The 23,234-nt window shown below is 50.8% G+C and overlaps 2 protein-coding genes and 1 long non-coding RNA gene across 6 annotated transcripts; 1 reads left to right on the top strand and 2 right to left on the bottom strand.

The window, feature by feature from the left end:
- Window positions 1-3,658: 3,658 nt before the first annotated feature.
- LOC118980946 (uncharacterized) lies at window positions 3,659-5,872 on the bottom strand. The gene is made up of 3 exons (XR_005065236.1): window positions 5,788-5,872; window positions 4,161-4,424; window positions 3,659-3,693 (listed from the first exon to the last, which is right to left on the bottom strand). It is a non-coding gene; the product is annotated as an uncharacterized LOC118980946 (long non-coding RNA).
- On the top strand, window positions 5,804-23,234 carry NOP9 (NOP9 nucleolar protein). Of its 2 annotated transcripts, none has more exons than XM_037037667.1 (10): window positions 5,804-5,995; window positions 18,426-18,875; window positions 19,796-19,906; window positions 20,134-20,275; window positions 20,388-20,580; window positions 21,233-21,373; window positions 21,773-21,898; window positions 22,054-22,290; window positions 22,502-22,607; window positions 22,951-23,234. In XM_037037667.1, the coding sequence occupies exons 2-10, from the start codon at window positions 18,431-18,433 to the stop codon at window positions 23,106-23,108; spliced, it is 1,659 nt and encodes a 552-aa protein (XP_036893562.1). In that variant the 5' UTR covers window positions 5,804-5,995; window positions 18,426-18,430; the 3' UTR covers window positions 23,109-23,234. The 2 variants fall into 2 exon arrangements, with proteins under 2 accessions (XP_036893562.1, XP_036893561.1); XM_037037666.1 differs by lacking the exon at window positions 5,804-5,995 and adding an exon at window positions 17,838-18,209.
- DHRS1 (dehydrogenase/reductase 1) lies at window positions 9,613-17,787 on the bottom strand. Of its 3 annotated transcripts, none has more exons than XM_037037673.1 (9): window positions 17,573-17,787; window positions 16,966-17,143; window positions 15,066-15,209; window positions 14,835-14,914; window positions 11,662-11,794; window positions 11,192-11,338; window positions 10,617-10,686; window positions 10,171-10,251; window positions 9,613-9,992 (listed from the first exon to the last, which is right to left on the bottom strand). In XM_037037673.1, exons 2-9 carry the CDS (start codon window positions 17,113-17,115, stop codon window positions 9,856-9,858), a joined length of 942 nt encoding a protein of 313 aa, XP_036893568.1. In that variant the 5' UTR covers window positions 17,116-17,143; window positions 17,573-17,787; the 3' UTR covers window positions 9,613-9,855. The 3 variants fall into 3 exon arrangements, with proteins under 3 accessions (XP_036893568.1, XP_036893566.1, XP_036893567.1); XM_037037671.1 differs by having other exon boundaries at window positions 16,960-17,143; window positions 17,573-17,785; XM_037037672.1 differs by lacking the exon at window positions 17,573-17,787 and adding an exon at window positions 17,375-17,509 and having other exon boundaries at window positions 16,960-17,143.

Below are 23,234 nucleotides of genomic sequence, written 5' to 3'. Positions count from 1 at the left end.
ATGTGTCTCCTTTACTGCACATACGGAACACTGCCCTTCTGACATTTCTGGTCACCAAATGTGTGGAGGTTTTTTCCCACAACGACCAATTTTCTGTGACGTCAGCTGGGTCAGCTGGGTCTGACAGCTGTGACTGTCAGAATTTAACTCAATCCTGACACTGTCTACCTGGAGATAGCGCCAGACCCCACAGGTGAAGGGCTCAGTACCACAGGGGTACTCACCCCTCACCCACACTTACACTTCAGATGCCAGTTGAAAGCCCAGGTTGTCACCTGTGCCTCTGACCAAGCGGCTACAGATTGGAGGTTCCAAGGATCCCCCTCCTTGAGTTTGATGAATTTGCTAGAGGGACTCACAGAATGTAGGAAACACTTGTGTTTGCCAGTTTGTAATTAAAGGGCCTGATAAAGGAGACAGATGAACAGCCAGATGAAGTACACAGGGCAAGGTCTTGGGGGGGGGGTCCTGAATGCGGGAGCTTCTGTCCCCATAAAGTTGAGGTGCATCACATTCCCGATGTGGAGGTGTCTGCCAACCTGGAAGCTGTCTGAACCCCGTACAACTGGGGTTTTATGGAGGCTTCATCGCATAGCCATGGTCCATTATAACGACATTTCCAGCCCCTCTCTCTGCTCCGGAGGATGGAGGGTGGAGCTAAAAATTGCAAGCTTCTAATACTGGTAAGCAGTCCGCATCCAGAAGCCATCTGGGAGCCCACCCTGAGCCACCTCATTAGACAAAAGATGCTCCTAATGTTCTTACCATTTGTGGATTGACAAGGGTTTTAGGAGCCTCGTGTTAGGGACCAGGGTCAGAGACCAAACATTAGAAGGAGAGATGCTCCTAGTGCTCTTATCACTTAAGAAATTACAGGGTTTTAGGGACTCTGTGTCAGGAATTGGGGACAAATACCAAATACGTATTTCTTACTATAAATCACAATATCACAGGCCTAGAGATGCTTGGTGACATGACATTGATATGCGTGGTGGCAGAGTCAGGGTTAGAAGCCAGGTTCCCCAGTCAAGGGAGACGATCAAGCATGTGCAGGCCGGTCACTTGTGAGAATGTGGCAGATTGTCTCAGTGCTTTTGTACCCAGCTCAGGGTACGTTTAGGAACAAAATGGTGAATTGTGTGTGGGATAATAGGACAGTAGGCACAGTTACAACCGATGGGACATTCATCTCCAAATAAAGGTGATTAAATGTGTCTTTGTCACCCTACAGAGAAATCTCTAGTGGAGGCAGTTTTTTGGTGACATGTTGAATGATCACATAGGTGCCATTCTCATATTTGAAAATAAATAACACACCTTTGGGAGGAACACTAGGTCATGGAACCTGACCTAAACATAATTTGAGGGCCAGAGTTGAGATAGTATTGAATAGGGATAGAGGTAGAGTCTGGGTCTGTGGTTCCCAGAAAGTCATGTGCATAAGCGCAAGAGTTGTGGGCAGTGGGGTGGGGTGGATAACAGTGCGCGTAGACAGGGAGACTCTGGTTGGCACAGGGCTGGTCAGACGCGACTCTGCGCTTCGCTTGCCAAAAGCACTGACATGACTTTGGGCTGCATGGAGACAGCTTCAGGACTCAGAATGGGGGGGCCCAGGGGCCCTAGATCTGTGGTAGGCAGACCCTGTTGGGAGGGTAAGGTCTATTTTAAGAGGGACAGGAACGAACTTTAGTGTCCAAAGGGAGAAATCAGAATGGTGAGGGGAGCCCATGACCAGAAGGGAAGACGTGGAGATACTGAACTGGTAGAGGGGATGGTGCAAGGGGCAGATGATAGTGGTCCCCAAACTCCTGAAGGACTGCTGGTTGGATCAGAAACTGCGTTGATTCTGTATATCTGAGAGCAAAGACAAAAACTATTGGGTAGATAGAGACTCATGAAGAAAGACTTTCTAATAATTAAATCTGTCCTAAGGTGAAATGGGTTTCAGTGAATGGTGGTGAGCTCATGTCATGGGAAGTCATCAAGTATGTGTTGGTCAGCTGCTTCGTGAGATGTGGTAGAGAACATGCAAAGATCAGAGTCTCTCTACCCCAGAGTTCTGTAAGGTTTCGATTCCTGGGGTGGACCAGAAGACCGGAATGACCCAACGTGCGAGAGGATCCTCTACACTGCCTGTCCCCCAGGGTCCCGGGTTCCTTGGGCACTTGGTCTGAGTGCTTGGATATATTTTTTTCTCTCTTCCCTGCTCCCAAGTTCCTTCTGCCAGGCTGGGGAAATTCCTCACTGGCCGGTGGGGCCACCCTGTGCCCATAGCATACGTCTTGGCTGGGAAAGAGGAAGGAGTAGGCTGGCTGGTAGGAAGGAAGGGCAGGGACCCAAGGCTGGGCCCAAAAGACAGACAGGCCCCAGAGGGAAAGTCCCCACAACAGAGCTTCCCATCCTACCCGGGGCGTGGAGGGTGCTAACTCAGGTTGGCGTCTCTGGGAAAAGCGATGCCAGAGAGCAACCAGGCGGTGGGGCTGCACATCTGGTGAAACTTGAGTCAGAACTGGAGCCTCTGTTACAGGAGTCAGGCCTTGCACAGTGGTTTTTGAAGATGACAGTGTTGCTTTAAAATTGCTGAGAACACTGGTGGGCTGGACACATGGCCAAAAAGCTTGCTGCTTGGCAGGGCTAGAGTGGCAACCAACTGCTGCACACCTCCAGGGGGCACCTGGAGTTTAGGGAATATACGATGTGAGTGGTGCCGGGAGGCAGCAGCCCTGAGGTTCTATGCCCACACGAGAAACAAAAGCCTTAGAACAAAGTAGACTGTGGGAGCCTGGGGTAAGCAGGGGTGCTCTGGTTGATAGGTGAGCACAGGGGACAAAAGACCAGTACCAGGAAGCAAGAGCTGTTCCCCTGGGGGAGGACCTGGCCCTTGCCCCTTCTCTGTCCCCTTCATTCATTCAACAGCTAGGGACTGAGTGCCCTTTGTACTGAACACCATGCTGGCCATGGGGACCAGGACAGTGAGCCAAACACAGACACAGGCCTTGTCCTCATGGAGCTATAGTTCGGAGCAGGGCTGTCCGATAGAGCTTTCTGTGCGATGAAAACAGTGCAGCCCCAGCTGGTGTGGCTCAGTGGGCTGAGCGACGGCCTGCGAACTGAAAGACTGACAGTCCCATTCCCCATCAGGGCACGTGCCTGGGTTGCAGGCCAGGCCTGCAGTTGGGGTCATTGGAGAGGTCGCTGACTGATGTTTCTCTCCCTCTCTTTCTCTGAAATTGAATAAATAAGATCTTTAAAAAAGAAAAGGAAATAGTACAGAGAGGGAGTCAAGTAACTGTATAAGCAAATGTAAAATGACAGCTCTGCCTGTTGGGGTGGGGGAAGTTTCCCGGGACGTGAGCTTAGAGCTGGGACGGAGGGGGCGGGGAGGAGCCCGCTGTCCCTGTGCCCGCCCAGCAGTGTGGCCTGCTGCGCCTGCATTCTAGCCTACCCCATGGCGCGCAGCATCCCTGCTTCCACTCCAGCTGTGAGCTATCCAAGAAGCCTTGTGTGGTGACACCTCCCCTCCCCTGGCCCGGTGTCCGCACCAGGGTGGTTGCTGCACACACACATTTACATAATTCAGCCAATCACCCAGCAATAATCACTGAGCACCAGTACAGCTGGCCCCTGCTCTCGTAGAGCTTCCACTTGTGGAGGCAGCTGTACACAACCGATGATTTCAGAGTTAGAAGTTCCCTGAGGAAATTAAACAGGCTATTGCGATAGTGTTGTTGGTGGCGGTGGTGTTGGGGTGTCCTGGGAAAGAATGAACGAATGGATGGATGGATGATGGGCAACGGAGGCCAAAGAAACATTACACTGCATGCCTGGGTTGGAGTGGGGATTAGGGAAGTGGGGAACTCTTAGATCCCAGGGTGGGGAGCTTGGGGTGAGGCAGGGAGGAGAGGTCTGAGGTGGCTGCACTCCAGGCCTCAGGGCCAGGGTGAGGCGGAGAGGGAGGGGACAGGGGATGGGGTGGAACCTCAATTCAGTGAAGAAGAACACCTAGAATCGCTGACACGAGCAACACTATGTCCCCTTGTCCACTTTGCACCAGTCATGACTCAGGCTTGAGTTCTGAGGGGAGGGGTGGGGCAGGGAAGACCTGGAGTTGAGGTTCAGGGGGCTTGCTTCAGTTTTCTCAGCTGTAGGAGAGTACTTACACTACGTGGCAGAGGAAGGGAGATTAAGTGTGACCCAGACAGAGTTCAGCTCATCACTGGTGCTCTGTGGATACTAATTCCCGCAGCCCTGCAACAGGGAGTCTCTGGCTGGCTTAGCTGTGTCACTGTGACACCAAAGCTCCCAGCCCGGGCACCTTGGCTTCCTCTTGCACAGGGGCCTCCGGAGATGCTGGGGCAGTGTCTGCGTGTGCAGTTCCAGCCTTGCTTGTTTCTTCTGGAACCACCTCTCTAAGGAAGGGGGAGCTAGGGATAGGGCATATGTGTTTGTACTCGCTAAAAGAAATTGCACAAAGCGGACGCCACTTCCTCCCCCTGCCTCCTTTCCAACAGTCTTTGGCCTCCTCAATTTTCAAGGGCTTAAGACTGGGTCCTTTTCTTTACCAGATTCCCCATTAAAAAGTTAAGCACAGGGGGTTTCCAGTTCCTTTCCTCTTCTGACACGCAAGTCCAGGCAAGCCCTGTGACCTGCTGACCTTGCTCTGAGGGAGGCTGCTTGGGACAGAGTGAGATGGGCAAGGATGCCCTCAGTTGCCTGGAGGCAGGAACCGAGACCAAGTTGTGAGGTTCGGTAGAGAAAGGCAGGGATAAGAAGGTGAAACCTGAAAGGAACAAGAGTTTCCTGTGACCTGGAGAGCAGCCTGGTTGCACCGACTCCTCCTGTTCCTTTGCGTCCCCACCCAGGGTCTTGCCGTGGTTGTCCAATTGTTTCACGATGATGACTGAAAGCACTCTGAGAGCTGGACCCTTGCCTTACAAGGCTGGCCTGGGCCTGTCTGCCCTGCCCAGGGCACAGCAGGAAGCTGCAACAAAGGCCAGCCAACTAGGAGATGGAAGGGGAGGGGAAGGTCCTGTGGAGAGGTGAGTTCGGGGGCGGGAGGAACAGTGGCCGGGAGGAACAGTGGCCGGATGAGAGGCCCGAGAGGGCGAGGGCGTTGGCAGCAGGCTCAGGGAGGAGGGCCTCTGTGGAGCAGTGGGCCAACTTGGGGGGTGAGGACCAGGGACCAGGTTGGATGGGGACAGGTCGTGGCAAAGTGACTTCTGAGGATATGGTGGGGGCTCTCCCCAGGGGTGGGGGGGCCAAGGAGCTGAAGGGACCTCACTCGACATCTAAGAGACCATGTGGGTAGCAGCCAGGATGAGGAAGGAAAAAGGACAGGTCTGGGTCCAACCTGCTCATCTCGATCTGTCTGTTGGGCTGGGGCTGCTCACTGCCTGTGCCTAAGTCCCCAGCCTACCATCACTCACATCCCTGAAGGGGTCTTCATGACTCAATGGGAACCCCTCCTCAGTGACTTGTCCCAAAAGCTGGAATCTGGACCTCTTGGTCCAGCCCTGCTTCCATCAACTTCCTGTTCACGTTGGCCAGTTGGTCAGAGCTCACATCCATGGGGACAGACACTTTATAGTCTGTCTGCTTCATTTTGGCAACCCTAACCATTGGGCAGTTGCTCTAGAAGGAAGAATCCCACATCAGGTGTGACATGCATCTCACAGTTGCACTGTGGGCTCCCTTCTGTGAGGAGGCCAGGGCTGGGCTCCTTGGCGTCCACACCCCTTCTCTGTGGCCATTATTCTCCATCCCCTAAGCCATCAGTCACTCTCTTACCCGCTCTGCTGGCAGGGTCAGGAAGTTTCTGGTGATGGCAGCAGCTGCCTGAGGACTGGGGCAGGGGAGGGGCCTCCGGGTCCAGGGACACTCCTAGCTTAGAAGTGAAGGACACAGGGCCAGAACAGGTCTGAGACTGGAAGATGCAACCCCCCTTAGCTGGAGGAAGGTAAGTCCTGCTTTGCACACAGTCTCATCAGTTCCTTGAGTATGTGTAGTGATTTGTTTACAGTTATTTGGGCTGTTTCTGGGGCTACCTGTGAACTTGGTAGCACTGGTTGCCTTGCCTCTGAGTTGGGGTATAGGCACTCAAAGGCAGGGATGGGAGGGGACTTTTCATGGCACACCTTTCTATAACTTTTGGGTTCTGAGCCATGTGAATATGTGACCTTAAAAAATTTTACATTAAGCCCTGGCTGGTGTGGCTCAGTGAACTGAGAGCTGGCCTGCAAGCCAAAGGGTCTCTGGTTTGATTCCCAGTCAGGGCACATGCCTGGGTTGTGGGCCGCGTCATCAGTGGGAGGCCCCGAGAGGCAACCACACATTGATGTTTCTCTCCTTCTCTTTCTCTCCAAAAATAAATAAATAAAATGTTTTAAAAAATTAAGTTAAAAATGCAAAAAAACCCACACCAAACCCAGAACAAAAAACCCAAACCCTCTTCTCCATGCCTCCCTGGGCTCCTTTGGGGGATTAACCATCTTCTGGGGACCAGTCAAGCTGGTGAGGGTAGGGGCTGCATGCACCTCAGCCAGCCCCTCAGGGTCCCACCAGGGCTAGCCTCAGGCAAGCTGGTGTCTCCTTCACAGCACAGGTGCGTTCCTCTTCCCTCTGCCTGCTGCTGGTTTCATGGTTCCCCAGGCCAGTGGTAACACCACAGCAGTCCTGCTCTAGCCCCACCCCCCCTCCCATAGGCCCCTAGTCTGTTGACTCTGTCGCCTACCATGTCTCCTTTGCCCCCACCTCCACTGCCATCACATCCTGGATACGGTGTGTTGGCTCTTCTGCTGTCTGCGTCGCCTTCTGGTGTGTCCTCCCCATACGGAGGTCCCAGAGAGCTTCCCGGAATACCAATCCCATCACACCCCTCTCCCGCTTAACTCCTCCTGTAGCTGACCGTCAGTGCTCTGCCCGCACCCCCTGGGTGCCCTTTTCTATTTTCGTGCATGACGCCCCCTTCAGTGTGCTTTCACGGTGGACACCTTCGGTTCTTCTTGGAGGGGGGGTCCTTGGCCTCATGGAGCTGCCTCACCCCTGGGCCACACCTGGGGCTGCCCTGAGCCCTCATGCCCCAGAGCTGTTTGGGTGGTTAGCTTGCTGGTCTACCCCCAACCCCACACACTCGCTGGCCTCTTCTGGGAGCACTTCCTTAACAGTATGTCACTGGGCATCTACGATGAACCCTTCAGTGAAAGCTACTGCCCACGACTTAAATTTCAATCACTTGTCTTTACTCATCTTTCTCTCTGGAAATTGATTCCTTATCACATCTACATTTAATCCACATCAGCGTTCTAGCTGTTCTGTCACATTTTTATATCTTGGTACCTTTTCTTTTTAAATAAAAAAAAAATATGCCCTGGCTGGTATTTCTCAGTGGATTGAGCACTGGCCTGCAAATCATGGGGTTGCTGGTTGGATTCCCAGTCAGGACACGTGTCTGGGTTGAGGACCAGATCCCCAGTGCGGGGTGTGTGGGAGGCAGCTGCACATGGATGTTTCTCTCCTTCTGTCTAAAAATAAATAAATTTAAAAAAGTAACGAACCCCCTTCTCTCCCCCCACGCATCCCATCTCTGGTCAGTGTCATTTCCTTCAGTTCTGTAACGGAGCTGGCTGTTGCCTCCTACAGCCACAAGGCACCGTGCAGCCTTTCTTATAGGGCTCATCTCACCGCATGTAACTAGTCTTCCTGGTGCCTAGCACAGTGCTGGGCACGGAGGAGGCATCACATAAATGTTTTTTAATGAATATTGATCCTCCAAATGTCCTAAGACTCTTCACTCTTGGGCTTTTCGGTCCTAAGTCTCATCTACATCCAACCCAAATTCACAGTCCTGTCTTCATTATCTCAAAGCACTGTACTCTATTGCTTATGCTGCTAATATGAATTGAATCTTGTTGGAGGGAAGCAGGATGGTGGACGATGAGGAACACTATTCCTTCTGGTTCCCCGGGATGTCAGAAAGTCAAGGTCTGACCACATGTGGCGTGGGATCTCGGAGGGCCAGTTTGCTCACTTCTTTCACCAAGTGGAAGGGGTAGATGACCCTGAGATAGTCTAGGGCTGACCTGGACTTTTGTAGGGTGGGGCCCGGTCTCTCGTATTCTCTGTCCTCCCAAGACCAAGAACGGTGCCTGGTGCAGAGGATGCTCTTAAATGTTTGTTGAGAGATGGATGCAGCTATTTCAGTAGTGATGTATTTCTTGGTGCTTTATATGTTATTTCATGCAATTCCCGAAGTGGTTGGACCAGGATGTACAGGCAGATTTGGATGACTCTGAGGTGCGTGTTCTTCCCGTAGTATCTTCTGGCAACAAGGATTTGTTCTATTGGTGGCTTTCAGTGGTGGCTGTGGAAGGCTGCAGGTGACCTTGATGCCCTTATTCTTATTATAGCATACAGGCAACTGCCTCTGCCCCTCACCAGCCTCGGGGGACAACAGGAATTGAGAGCAGTCAGTGGGTAAGAGGGCGGTGAGGAAGTCTTATCACTGCGACCCGAACGGGCCGCCTGGGCAAGTGGCGGGGTTTACGTGCGCAGTGCCAGTCGTGTGCTGACAAGGCCAGCTCCCTCCCTCTCTCTCCAAAAAGCAAAGCAACACAAACAAACAAATGAGACCCCCCCCCAAAAAAAATAAAAGCCCCTGTTTGGTAGCTCTTGTTGGTCGCTGTGGTACATGTGCCCTCACTATATGGCCAGCTGCAGGCAACTACTGTGCGGTCACTACTGCAGACTCGGCAGAGCTGTGCACAGTGGGCCCTCCCAAGCCAGTGGGCTGCCCTAGCACGCCGAAGGAACAGTGACCAGGGCTGTCCCAGAAAGCCACAGGAAGAGCGCAGCTGCTGAAGGCACTGTGGGCAGCCTTGGGAAGGCTCCACTCTTACCCTGCCTTTTTGGAAGACCGGAGATGGTCTTTGTAAGACTGACTTACAGCAGCTGTCCCCTTACCTCAGCGGCCATTTCGGCTGCTGGTTGGAAGGCTCTCCCAGAGTGGCCTCAGTTCCTCTTTGGGACACACCCTCTGCTGCCTGGCCTCAGGCTGGGACAGCCCCCAGAGTAGGCAAGGCGGCCCTAAAGGGCTCTTCGGTTAGTTCTTCAGAAAGTAATTCAGGTGGTATCATGGTGAGAGGAAGGATGAAAGTGTGTTAGTACCATCAGTTATTCCTTTGCCCCTCACTTGAATTGGGGCTATACTTTTCTCCCAAATTCCAGGAAACCATCACCCCTGAGGACAGCACCCTCACGGCATCACATGCAGCTAGAAGGCAGTGGGCATCCCTGAAGAGACGGTGCAGTGAGGGGGCAGGAAAGCAGTGTGAGACTGAAGGGTGCCTGCTTCTGGTTGTGGAGGGGCGCTGGTCCCCAGCTGGGGTGTGAGAAACAGGCCTTCGGGCCCCAGGGCAGATGCCCCTGAGACGGACCATTCCCCAGGGAACAACAGCAGGACCAGCTCTGGAGGAAAGGGGCCTTATTCCAGGTATGGAGCTCCTGGAGAGCCCAAACATTTTGCATGTCTTTGGGTCTTTCTCTTGAGTATTGAAAACGTGGCCCAATACAGAATCAGCACTCAAAAAAATGTGTTGAAGGAGAAACGAGACCTAATTAGTACCCAGAGTTATTTTTCAGTACTAAGACAAGAAGAAAAATGTAGGGGCAAGGAAAACCGAGGCACAAAGAAGGACCTATAGGGCCCCAAGGCTTGCCAAAGACACACAGCAGAAGCCTTCTCTCTTTGTATTGGGGGCATGTGGTACATGGGAAAGGCTGCCCTGTTCTGCTGAGATAGGCCCAGCTATCCAGCCCAAATGAAAGGACCGGCAGAGTAGTGATGTGAGCCCAGGAGGGTTAGAACTTGCTTGTGTAGAGCGTCATAATCCACTTGGGCATACGGAGGAAGCCAGGCAAGTAGGAGGCCAACCAGCCCAGGCTAGAGGCAGAGGAGAGAACCGAACTCAGAGACAAATAGTCCTGGATGGGGCGGCCTGAGGAGAACAGGAAAAGAAGAAAGATCACACCCTTGTTTACCACTCCTTGGACACCTCCACCTGGGCTGAGAACACTGAGCAGGATGTGAGGGAGGAACAGGAAGGGAGCAAGGCAGGAGGAGTGAGGACGAGAAGGCAGGCAGGGCCAGGCCGGCTGCTTGGCCGGTGCTCTCACCATCCACATCCTGAAGGCCATAGTGCCGGGCAAGGTCACAAGATGGCAGCACCTTTCCACTCAGGCTCAGGATATCGGGGTCTGTGGGCACACACACACACACACACACAGCTGAGAGGGCACACAGCTGAGAGGGCATGGGAGAGGTGCAGGGTGACAAGGCTCGGGACCAATGGGACAGGGCACCACTGAGACAGGCTTAGAAGCCCAGTCGTTTCTGTCTGTTCCTAGGAAGGCTCCTGGGACTCTGGCTTCTGGTCGTATGTCCTAGGAGCTAGTTCTTGAAGCTCCCAATCCCCAAAATGGGAATCCTGACCCTTTGGGTCTCCAGAAGCCGGAGAAAAGAAGCCACCTCAACTACCTCCTCAGCTGAAACCTAGAACTGGCTGCGACCACCCCGCAGACCCTCTAGGCCCTTTCTGTGACCGGCTGCCCCACCTCTTTACCTGTTGCTAGAGCCACCACACATTTGCCACTCACTTCTGGGGTTTCCCCAGATGAGAAAATAGATTTGAGCTGAAACACAGGAGCAGAGAAGTGAAGGGTTAATTTTCCAGCGCACTGCCCAAGTCTCTCCCCTGCTCTCAGCTTCTGTCCCAGAACGGAGGCCCTCATCACTGCACCTGTAAGCCTCTGCATCTTGAAGGTGCCAGGCCCGCTCCTCCCCACACCCACGTGAGTCCTGTACTCCAGCACCAGGACCCACTGTCTCTCCTAAGTGGAGGGATCAGGGGAAGCCAACTATGTTGACTTCCCAGGTTAGTGCAGTGCAGGGGTCAAGACTGTGAGCTGACCTTAAGCAAGTTTTTTATCTCTCTGTTTCAGTTTCACTACAAAAAGGAGATACTATTTCCCTGACAGGATGAAAGGACAAGACGTGTGCACAGCACTCAGCCCCATAATCTACTGTCACGGTAAAATGCCCAGCATCCACTTCTTGCTGTTGTTACTGCCTCGATGTGAAGGATGGACAGGCTGATTCCCCTGCATTCTCTGCCACCCTTGGCTTCCCCTCGCCAACCTTCTTTAACAAGGCATCCTCAGCATTGTCACTCCTCTCCACATAATCCTTCAGTAGTTCTGTCTGCACCAACCCTGGCCACAGAGACACATAGCTGACCCCGTGGCGCCGTAGCTCATGGGCACAGTCAGCAGCCAGCTTGTCACACTATATGGGGACAAAAGGCAGAGTGAGAGCCAGGGCACATGGCCATACCACCTCCCTCCCCTGCCTTCCCTGCTTCCACTGAGGAAGCCCCAGCCCTGTGCTCTTCCCAGGCGCCCTGTCTCAGCTGTCTCCCTTTCTTAGTACATTACTGACTCTGGCCAGCAGAGAGGAGCCCAGCTGAAGGAACTGTTCATGGAGGGGTAGAGGGACAGCTTGATGGCCAGCTCGCCTTACCCCTCTGACCACTGCGGACTTTCCTCCCAAGGGGACTGGGTACCGTCAGTCTTGTACCTCCCCAACCCCCCATGCCACTGGGTCCTCACCGCGGCTTTGCCCACGCCATAGGGGACGTTGATGGTATAACGCATTCCCCCAATGGAGGAGACGACCACGATGAGCCCCCGGCCAGCTGGTACCATCAGCCGTGCCCCATACACTGAGCACAAGTAGTGGCCTCTAGAAGGAGGGGTGAGGAAGGAAGGGGCCCTGTTCAGTGCTGGCCTGGGTGCTGGAGCCCCGGCAGTCTCCTCTGCCCTCTAGTGGCTAAGGTCAGCCCGGAGACCACAGCACAGCGGTGGCGGCAGACCTGGAGAATCCAGGGCTTGAGGCCACCTTCTGAGAGAACGCCGATAGAATTACCCACTGAAGGATGAGAAACGGCACTGTTCAGAAGACATAATGGAAGAAAAGAGCTCTCTCACGACCGCAGTAAAAAACCTAAAGTAGCTCAGGGGAAAAACATACAAGATCTCCATGGGAAAACTAAAATTCAGTTTAATAGAAAAGAACAAGTACAGGTATAATTTATTCAGAAGAATCAACATGTAAAACATCAGTTCTATGCAGATTCAGTCAATTTGAGTTATATCTCAATAAGACTTAGGGAGAAACTAACAAATTAATCTAAAGCTCAGTGAGAATAAACATGAGATAGCCAGGAAAAAGGAAGAGTAATATCTTGTGGGTGGGAAGATGCGCTCCCCCCACCCCGCCGCCCCATATTAAAGTGCACAGTGACATAATAGTTAAAAGAACACAGTACTAGTATAATAATACACAGAGAGTCGGTGAAACAGAATGGTCAATAATTACATCCAAGTGTAAATGAGAATTCAGTGAATTATAAGGGGAGCATTTCAAATCAACAGGGAAAGAGGGGTCATTCAGTAAATGAATTTGGTACAACTGGCCACTTATTAGGTGGGTGGGATTGGCTGTCCACCTCATTTATGATTTCAAAAGGATAAATTATTTGAATGTTAGACAATGAACGCACTAAAGGAAAGCATGACAGTGTATTCATGAACTTGCGGTGAGGAATGTTTGTCTTAGAGGCATACCGTGATAGAAAATGTAAAAGATTGACCTATTTGACTTCTTAAAAGACACATGTATAAATGTCTTATACATACATATATGTAAATGACAAATACATACAGCTACGTGTTTATGCATATCAAGAGCTGGGGAGAGCATGTATGTAAAAATGAGTAATAAATTGGGAAAAATATTTGTAAACATATATCAAAGGAACCTATTCGACAAAGATCGCTTCCAAATTGGCGTGAAAACCGCCCTGGCCGCAGTGGCTCAGTTGGGCAGAGTGCTGTCCTGTACACCAGGAAGGCTTTGGGCCTGGCCCCCAGGCAGGGTGCCTACAGGAGGCAACCAATCGATGCTTCTCTCTCACATCCATGTTTTTTTCCTCTCTTTCTCTACCCCTCTTCCTCTCTCTCTAAAAATAAAAATAAAAAAAACACATCCTTGGGTGAGGATTAAAAAAAAAACAAGTTGATGTAAAAATAAATTTATAACACAACAGCTCATAAAAGAATAAAGAGCCAATGAATACATGAATAAAAAGCTCAACTTCACAAATAATAAAAAGTATGAGTCAAAACCACCTTCGGATCTCTCTGGCCTATCAGAGTGGCAGAGGCCGCCTGACTGAGTAGCCTGGTGCTTTCGCACAGCTGAAGAGGTGAAAAAGGCATTCTCCAGCACTGTCACAAGTTTACAAATCGGTGGGGTCTTTTTGGAGGACAGTTTTATAATGTTTATTAAATCTTTAAGAAGTACATTTTTTTTTCAAGAATTCTACTAGTGCAACAGATAAAGGATTAGAAAAATGATAGGACCTACTCCAAGTTGAATATTTAGAAGAACGGCAGGACACTAAACCATCAACACGAGCTATATCTCAGTCAAGGGAAAAATGGGTGGTGATAAGAGAGTGAGATCATACTGATTTTCACATTTTTCCATAACTAAAAAAATAATACACATAAACTTGGTAACCAGAAAAAATTTTCTTTTGCATGGGAAACAGGAACTTCCAAAGGAAAACAAGTATAGGGAGCTATGGTTTTGAAAGCCCAGCCTGAAGTAACGCACAGGAAGGTACGGTAAATGTTTGTGTGCAGGCCTGTGGGGGAGGTGGGAGGCAGTGTTGATGGGCTTCCAGGAGCAAGTGACCTTAACCTTGGAGAATTCATCAAGGCCAGGACTTTGCCTTGTAGGCTGAAAACCCTGACCGGCAAGAGATGAGTGTGAAAGGCCCCTCTCTTTGCAGGGATAAGGATATGAGCGGTGCCTATTCCCAGCTGTTTGGATTTTCTTTTCTTGCTTCTAGGCTACCATGGCTCTCTGTCCTCATAACATTTCTTTTACTCTGGAAATCACAATTGGATTCTTATTCTGTTCCTTGGCATTGCCACTAGAAGCTGTAGGTATTCTTAAACACTTTAATCTTAGATTTGCAGATAATATCTTAGTTACTCTCACAGGTGGCTGGTCACATTCAAGGACTGTAGTTTCTGAGAATACCACAGTTCCAAAAATAAAAAACACAGGCACCACTGGTGTATATCATGCTGAGCAAACTTTAAATGCTGTTTCATCTCACTCCTGTGCTACACGTACTAGTATGCCTGTCACACCCCTGCCCTCCCAAGTCGGACCCAGGAATGCCCTTGCCTGTGGGTCCGGAGTGAGGCACTGGAGGCTAAGATGGCTGGCACTCAATCTTTGTTATTGTCCTTCTCTTGATCTAAAACAATACAATTTCGCTAGAGGGAGGGGGTATAAGGGAACTTAATGGTAATGGAAAAAATATGATAAAGATTAAATAAAAAAACACACAAAATAATTTCTTCTTCTAACCATTTCTTAAAATATTAATTATGGGTGGTGTGCATTATTGAGGGAAGGAGGCCCCCTTCTGGGTCATGCATTTGGAGGGGCTGAGAGTGAGGCAGGAGAGAGGCAAAGGGCAAGGTCAGATGAAAATTACTGACAGAAACAAGACTGAAGTTGACATTCCCAGGTACAGATTCACTTGGATGGAACTTCTCCATGAACAAATGGGACACAAGGGAGACAAAGAGATGGGATATCAGAGGAAAAGGGGGGCATATGGGAAAGATCTGAGCCCTCAGCCTGGATAAGTGAGTGAGAGGAGCCCAGGCCCTTGCAGCAGGGCTGGGGGAGTGCCCACCTGAGTCCTACATTGTTGATATCATCCCACAGGGAGATAGGGCTTTCCCAGAATGCCTTCTTATTGTTATTCAGGATTGTCTGGAAAGCAAAGAGAGAGTGATAAATTAGATGGTCTGAAGGCAGGATGGTATGAGGGGCTAGATCATGGAAGGGACAATGAGTGGGGATAAGGACTCAGGGTCAGAGTAGGCAGTCAGAAGTGTGGGGCTGGGATCAAAGTTCAGAGTACCTGGACCCCAGCATAGGCGTTGTTGACCAGTACATCCAAACGCCCGTGCTGTTCTCGATCCACCTGCTCAAACAGGCTTCGCACGTCACTCTCCTGGCTTGAATCACACACCACAGGCACACACCGGCCCCCTCGGGATTGTGCCTGGAGAGAAAGAGGACATGGGCTCATAGTCACTCATGAGTGTAGCCATAAGGCAGCTTCCCTCAAGCATGGGAGCTGGGAAGGCCATCACAGGAATCGAAGCCAGCAGCTGAGGGAACATGGCTGGCAATGTCTCCCTCTGATGAAGTCCTCCCTTTATAAAGCTAGGTGGATTGGGATCTCAGGTTTAAAATATACAAACATTTACCGAGGCTTACCATGTGCAAGGCACTGTACTCTGCATGTGGAGGGTATGAGACAAATAAGGCATGGAGGCTGCTCTTGAGAAATGAGTATCCATCTTTTTCTTTGTCCTTGGCCACTCACCTCATGTGATCTTAGCTCCCCACCTTCACTACTCGTGTGGAACCCATACTCAGTCCCAGCCCTCTTACCCTCTTCATTCCACCTGTGCTGCTGCCTGGTAACAAAGACATCAAAGCTCTCAGACATGAACTGTTTCCACTTCCTGTTCCACTTCAGCTTCTACAAATGTGCCTCATCCTCTAACCTCAGAAAGAGAAGAATACCTTATTCCGGAACAAGCCTCCTATTATCTAAATTCATGCTCTGGGTCCAACTTTCTTATTTCTTGCCTACTAACTGCTTGATTGGCCCCCAGTCTTTCTGCCTTGTATTATTTTCATACTCTAGCCACACAGTATGAACTATCTAAAATACAAATCTGTCTTGCCCTGGCTGACATGGCTTAGTGGATTGAGTGCCGGCTTGTGAACTGAAGGGTATGGGTTCGATTCCCAGTCAGGGCACATGCCTGGGTTTTGGGCCAAGTTCCCGGTTGGGGATGTGCGAGAAGCAATCGATCAAATAGATCAATCTATCTCTCACACATTGATGTTTCTCTCCCCCTCTTTCCTCTCCCCTCCTCTCTCACTAAAAATAAGTATATGAAAGACTTCTAAAACACAGATCTGCTTAAAGTCCTCTAATGGGATCATCATCTCTTAGATAATAAAGCCAAAGTTCTCTACCTGGGTCTTCCAAGACCCGTTTTCTGTTTCCTCTCCAGCCTGTTACCTAACACTCCTGCCTTGTACTTTTATATAAGCTTTGGAATTCTTTCTCACAACATCTACACTCCTTCACTATTGTCCCTCTGCTCATGAAGTTCCATTAGCTGCATAGTGGTCTAAGCTTCTTTGACCTCTTACCTTTCACGACTCTGTTCAAGAATCACTTCCTCTAGAACGCTTTCCTTAACTAGCCTCCCATATCACATTGAAACTCACCCGGCGAAGCCAGAGCATTCTGTGCACATTTGCCTCTTAACCACTTACCCAATTCACATTACATTGAAATGAACCATTTCTGCCTCTAGCTAGGCTCTAGCTTTTAAGAGCAGAAGTTACATCTTATTAATCTGGGTAGCCCCAGTGTTTCACCCAGTGCCTAGCAAATCAAGTATGCCCAAGTATTTATTTATCTGAAAACCAGTAGAAAAGTCAAGTAAGAATGTACAGCTCAATAAAAATCTTGTCTAAAATAGAGGAAAACACAGGTCCACAACTCTTGAGATGCAATTCCAAAATCCCTCAGGCTCTCAAACAAGGCTTTTTCATAAAACTCACTTGGTAGCAAATAGGACCCAATCCGAAGATATTTATGGCGTTCATTTATCCCACTTTGAGAAAATGTTCACGTCTTATTGAGGAATGTGAGGGGTTGGGAGGAGTGGTTAATAGGAAGGGATCCTGCAGGTGGTTTCTGCCCCTCTGGTCCCAAAGGAAACACTCAGGTCCTGAGCAGCAGCCTGCAGCGTGTCCAGATGTCGGCCAGTTATGTAAACGGTGGCACCCGCTTCGCAGAGCTGCAGAGCGATGCCGCGCCCAATACCCCTGGAAGCACCGGTCACCACGCACACTTGGCCCTTCATGGGGGTTGCCATGAATAACACACAAGCAGAGGGGTAAAATCTGCGGAAGCAAAGACACTCTCCGAGGAAAGCCTGCAGATTGTGTATGTGAAGGGGGACCCCCGACAGTGTTAGGAGTTGGGATCCTCGGAGGGGAGAGAAGTTTCAGAGGGGTACAACTAGGTAACTAGGTACAGGCCCCGGGGCAAGGCAGGCAGGCAGGCAGTCCGCTTTGGGATGTCCAGAAGTGGAAAAGGGGGCTGGGTGGGGCTGTCCAGGGTGGCACATCTACCAGGATTCTGAGTGAGGCTGGCTGGGTGAAAGATTCGGGCGCAGCACTCCCTTGCGAAGCGTCCACGCAGAGGGCTACCTGGAGCTCTGGCCCCTGGCCTGGCCTAGCCAGGCTGAGCACGGAGTTTCGGCTTCTGGGCCAGGTTGTGAGCCAGGTTGGGACGTCGAACCTTAACTGAGAGGAACTTGCGTCCCTTACCTGTCACCGGTGCTGCCTCTGGAGTCCTAGCCCGACCAAACTCTGCAGATTGCCTCGAATCGCGGACTTTGGTTCTGGCCGCGAGGATGAGACCAGGTGACTACCACTGAGTCAGAGTACAGGACTAGGGTACAGGTCGATGTTTGGGCGGGGTTTTAGCAGGCGACACTGCGGGGAGGTACCGAGAGCCTGGCACCGGAGGCAGGGCCATCTGGGTACACGGCCCCCTCCCCCGCGCCTCTGGAGGCTGTCGCGCGGCTATGACGTATGTTCTGCGCCCTGGGCGCGCCGGCGTTTCTAAACTGGTTCGGGAGCTGGCCCGCACCCGGCCAGGTGCTGCCTGGCTGCAGTTGAGACAGCTTTCGCATGCTGAGAGGGAACTAAGCACCCATGGCACTGGGTCCGCGGTCTCCACATAAGGCCGGGCGCCGGTTCCCACCTGGCAGCAAAAGAGGGCGCGGGGCCAAGGGGTCGGGGCGCCCCGCATCAGGCCGTCAGAGACAACCCAGCGCGCCTCCGGAGGGGCGCTCGGAGCCGGCTGTAGATGCGCACCCTCACCTGAGCCCCGAAGCGCTAGGGTATTTCCGCCGGGCTCTGACCTCGCTTAAGGAGGCCCCGGAGACAGGGGAAGAACGAGGTAGGTAGGACCTCCCGGGTGGGACCAAGAGAGGGACTTGCTGACTATAAAGTCCAGTACAGGCAAGGAAATATCCGTGGGTTCCCAGGACGTGGGGGGCTTAAATTTCATTTAGCATATCCTTTTCCTCACTCCCAGACCCTCGGTTAAGTGGTGGAACTTAACCTTATCCTCCTCTCAGTCTCTTTAAAATCTTTCTTTTCTTGTTTTTTTTAGATCTGATGGTGCACAATGTTTTGAAGGAAGTGGAGGCCCAGGCCCTTGCCTTGGCCGCAAACAGGACTGGCAGTGAGATGCTGCAGGAGTTGTTGGGGTTTAGTCCCCTGAGACCTCTGTGTCGAGTACTGGCTGTTCTGTGCTCTAACTTGCGCTTTTTGGCCTGTCATCGATGTGGGGTCCATGTATTGGAAAGTGCTTTGTTGCAACTGCCTCGATTGTTGGGGAACCCTGTGGAGGAGGAGGAGGTGGAGGAGGAGGATGGGAAGGATCATCCCTTGGACACCCTGAAGGAGCTGGTCCTGGGACTAGCCTCTGAGGTGTGTGATGATTTTCTTTTCTACTGTGGAGACACACATGGCAGCTTCGTGGTCAGAACTCTGCTGCAGGTGTTAGGAGGGACTCTTCTGGAGTCTGAGAGAGCCAGACCCCGTAGCTCCCAGTCACCTGGTGAGTATTAGTAGAGTGGGAAGTGGACCTAGAGGAAATGAGAATTTAGGAAGTTCAGAAGGAGAGCGTAAGCGGAAGAGTAATTCTCATGCCCCCGAAGAATTAGCAGAGAAATGAGGACAGGGCTTAGCAGGCCAAAGATTAGGGAAAGCTAAACATGACTCAATGTACATTTGTGTTTATACACATCCTGGATTCAAGCAAAAGATTGGGAAATAATACCCTTAATACATACAACCCACTCTGACATTTTTTCCTTTTTTAAATTGTTATATTAAAAAGGTGCTGGTTGAGACCCACTACATTGATTTCATCATGCACTCCTAGGCAGTGACCTACATTTTAAAAAAACTTTGAGGGAAAAAAGGTTAGAGAATTTAGATAAGGTCTGATTTTCAAATATCTACATTTCCTGACTGAGGAGTTTGGACTGTCCTCATGGACCACGGGGGAGCTGGTTGAAGTTTCTTAGAAAAATGAAAACAAATGTAGTCTCAGTTTAGTCATCTGGGTAAGAAGACACATTCAGTTGAGTTCTCCATCTCTAAGCTGAATCCTGGTTCATCCATGGCAGTGATTTTCAACTGGTGTGCTGTGACACACTGGCGCACCGCAAGAATTTTAAAACTATGCAGTGCCTGACTATTTAGTCAGGGGCACTGAATTCTGTTCCCTTAGACGGTCAAGTTAAAACATGCTAACAGCCAATGCAGCAATAACTGTCCATTGTGAATGAATCAAGGTTAATACTTATTTTTTGGTCAGATTGGCAAAAAAATGTATTTTTGGTGTGCCACAGAATTTTAGTAATTAGTTTATGTTCTATGAGATGAAAAAGGTTGAAAATCTTTGGCATTCTTCTCTCTCCTGGATGGTGGTTTGTGATCTCACCGCTGCGCAAATTCTTGATCTCCCTTCAGAAGCACGAAGGGCCCCAACCCGGGAATGTAAGCCAGCTGCTTTTGAGGTTCCTGAGTCCTTCTTGAATTGTCTTCAGGACATGAGCTCCTGCTTTCTGAAAGACATCGCTGGTAAGGAGAGAAATAGGAGGAGGGCCCAGGATCTCCCTTTTTGGAGGTGATTATCTTCAAACAAGGCCTTTCCTGAGATCACTCTTCTTTTTCAATCTGACCTGGTTTGGTGCTGCAAAGACTATAGGCCCTTTGTCTGTAGTCCCTTGTATCTTGTTGTTTAATGTTGTATGAGTCATCTGAATTTTAGGAAAGCTGCTTTTATTATTTGTGCTCTTTCCCCACAGTGTTTATCACTGACAAGATCTCCAGCTTCTGCTTTCAAGTGGCCTTGCAGATCTTGCACCACAAACTGCCCCGGTTTTGTGCCCACCTGTGTAATGCTGTGATTGACTATCTGAGTAACCGCAGTTCTTCAGCAGATGGCAGGTACGGTCAGGGCCTGAGGGTTAACCAAGGCTGGTGGGGCTATGTGAAGTGAATGAGGTGGTTGGGTCTTTTGGGTGGAGTGGAGTTAAGACTACCTTCTTCTCGCTTCCAGCCCCCTACTGCTCTTCCTGCGGGATCAGACGAGCTCCAGGCTCCTGGAGCAGGTGCTGCTGGTGTTGGAGCCCCCAAGGCTCCAGAGCCTTTTTGAGGATCACTTCCAAGGGAAGCTGCAGACCCTGGCTGCACATCCTATTGCCAACTTCCCTTTACAGCGTTTACTAGATGCGATCACTACCCCTGAGCTGGTAAGCCGGGAACATGCCTGGTCTCCTTTCGTATTCCGTTGTTTTTATTTGTTCTTGTTCACTGGGCTTTTTTTTATGGTGTGTCCCCCTCTGCATCTCTGACTGTGTGCAGGCTATTCCCCTTGAAAAGTTATTCCTGGGGGTTTCCCAGAGCTTAGGATGCAGGTGCCTTCTTCCCAGAAAGGATTTGCTTCGGCTTCACCCAAATGCCACTGCCAGCAGGAGACTGGCTTAATCTCAGTTAGCAGCTTGAGGTTCCATGGTCCACCCTGGCTGGGTACTTGGCTGTAAATCCGAATGAACACTGGAGCTGTTGCCATAGCTTCTCTTTCTCTTTGCTGTTTAGTGCCAGGGCATGCTTCCCTGGCGTGTTGTGGGTTGGGAGTTAGGGTGGAAGGACAAGTTGGAATCTAGTTCTCCTTCACCCTGAAAGTATGGTCTTTAAAGTCCCCTCCCCATGTGGGGCAGCTCCTCTAAGATGGCCCCCTCGTCCTGGACCTTTCTTATCCAGCCAAACCAAAATCCTGATACTGGCAATGCTTATATGTTTTATTTAGCACTTTTAGTTGTTTTTGGCAGAAAGATTTCTCTGAATAACTTAGCCCACAATTACCAGAATGCCAAGGATTCTTTCTTTCATGTCTCCCCTTAGCTGTCCCCTGTGTTTGAGGAGCTGAGCCCCGCCCTGGAAGCGGTGCTGGCACAGGGTCACCCAGGGGTAGTCATTGCCCTGGTGGGAGCCTGCCGCAGAGTCGGGACCCACCAAGCCCAGGTCCTGCAGCTGTTGTTGGAGGTGAGTGGGGTTCCTGCAACCCATTTATGCCATCCCTTCAAATTATACCCTTAGGACTTACCAAACCTTTAGACATTGTGTCTCTGGACCCAAGAGATTTAATGCCCAGGGCGTTTTCAGGTAACAGGGAAGAATGAGGCCAAAGCCATCCCATAGCCCTAGAATGAAAATTGTCTCCCAGAGCAAAGAGAGAAGTTTATTTAAGGGCTAAATATTTATTGACCCCCTGGTACATATATACATTATGGGGATACATCGGGGAAGATGAGACCCTGTCCTCATGCGGCTTACATTCTCGTGGGCACAGGCATTCTTACTACACCTGAATCTTTTTCCTTGTCTAGAAAGTCAGGGTTAAAGTCAGTTCTCAGATTCATTATGTTTTGTCTTCTCATCTAGGCATTTCACTGTGCAGAGCCCTCTTCTCGGCGGGTGGCCTGTGTGCCCCTCTTTGCCACTTTGATGGCTTATGAGGTGTACTATGGACTGGCAGAGGAGGAGGGGTCAGTGCCCGTGGAGCATGAGGTAAGCGGGGCAGCGCCCAAGCTGGTGACTGACTGGGGATCTGGCCCAGGGAGGCTTCGGAAGCCTGTCACCACTGAGGTGAGGGTGGTGGATCTCTGGCTTCCTCCAAGAGGCACTTTGGTGGCTGCCTCCTGATTTCCCGTCTCTGTCCTCAGGTTGAAATGGCCACCGCCAGGGCCCTGGGGGAAGTGACAGTCCTTGGATCTCTGCTGCTTCAGCATCTGTTGCACTTCTCTTCTCCTGGCCTTGTACTTCAAAGTCTGGGTGCCCTGACGGGACCACAGCTTCTGACTCTGGCCCAAAGCCCTGCTGGTTCCCATGTGCTTGATGCTGTCCTGACCAGCCCTTCCGTGACACGCAAGCAGCGCCGCCGTGTGCTCAAGACTCTAAAGGTTAGACTCCAGCTTCTGCTTCGATTCCTCTTCCATTTTCCATTTAGAGAACATGAGCTTCCCCCAGCGCTGTTCTTCAGAGTCAGGGGGGATATGCCTTTCCTAGACTTGACTCAGCCTCTACACTTCTGAAGCTTCACTCCCTCCTGCCCTCCCCAACACATTTTCACGGACTGCCCTAGAGGGACCCAGCTTGCTTGTCTCAATACAGGGACAGTACGTGGCTTTGGCTTGCAGTCGCCATGGCAGCCGTGTGCTAGATGCCATCTGGGGTGGAGCAACCTTGGGGGCCCGGAAGGAAATTGCTGCTGAGCTGGGTGAGTACCAGCATGTCTCTGACCTTTTCGGACTTTCTCTTTCCTTATTCCAGGTAGCTGGGGGGCTGGAGGATGGATTTAAATTCAGCAGAGACTGTAGTTCCAAAGGGTGCTCGTGGCCGTGGTGCTTAGTAGCCTGCTCTTCCCTGCCCCTCTGCTGATCGTGCAGCCCCATACTCCCACCCCTCCTCCCAGCTTGTTCTTTGGAGAGTGAGGGGTTAACTCCATCCCAAGGCAGGCCCAGGGTCCAGGGAAATGGAGGGACCTTCACTCCAACTGGAGTCTCTTTGAGCATGGGTTCAGTATGATTCTGATACTGAACACGAATGGTTCCCTTTTGCAGGGGAGCGGGATCGGGAGCTGATAAAAGACCCTTTTGGCCACCATGTGGCACGAAATGTGGCCCTGACTACTTTCCTGAAGCGTCGAGAGGCTTGGGAACAGCAGCAGGGAGCAGTAGCCAAGCGGAGGCGGATTTTGAACTCAATTCTTGAAGACTGAGGCCTCGGGATCTGGGAGTGGGTGTAGATGGGGGAGGGAGAAGGGGAGTGTCTGTCCTGTCTTCTTACTAATTTAAATTGGTATCATCGAAGTCAAAAGTCTTCTTGGTAAACATTTTTATATTTT

Source organism: Sturnira hondurensis, unplaced genomic scaffold, assembly GCF_014824575.4.
Source record: "Sturnira hondurensis isolate 20B ecotype Veracruz unplaced genomic scaffold, ASM1482457v3 Scaffold0023357, whole genome shotgun sequence".
Taxonomy (NCBI): Eukaryota; Metazoa; Chordata; class Mammalia; order Chiroptera; family Phyllostomidae; genus Sturnira; species Sturnira hondurensis.
The sequence above is the reverse complement of the archived record's forward strand: the minus strand, read 5'-3'. Positions and strand labels throughout refer to the sequence as shown.

Coding starts and splice junctions, on each gene's coding strand:
- DHRS1 (XM_037037671.1), bottom strand. CDS start 17,115: ATGGCAACCCCCATGAAGGGCCAAGTGTGCGTGGTGACCGGTGCTTCC. Junction 15,210..16,959: donor CTGCTGCTCAGGACCTGAGT/GTTTCCTTTGGG, acceptor CTTTCTCTCCAG/GCACAATCCCGAGGGGGCCG. Junction 11,795..14,834: donor ATCAACAATGTAGGACTCAG/GTGGGCACTCCC, acceptor CCCTCCTTCTAG/AGGCCACTACTTGTGCTCAG.
- NOP9 (XM_037037666.1), top strand. CDS start 17,963: ATGGCACTGGGTCCGCGGTCTCCACATAAGGCCGGGCGCCGGTTCCCA. Junction 22,291..22,501: donor GTGTGCTCAAGACTCTAAAG/GTTAGACTCCAG, acceptor GTCTCAATACAG/GGACAGTACGTGGCTTTGGC. Junction 22,608..22,950: donor GGAAATTGCTGCTGAGCTGG/GTGAGTACCAGC, acceptor TCCCTTTTGCAG/GGGAGCGGGATCGGGAGCTG.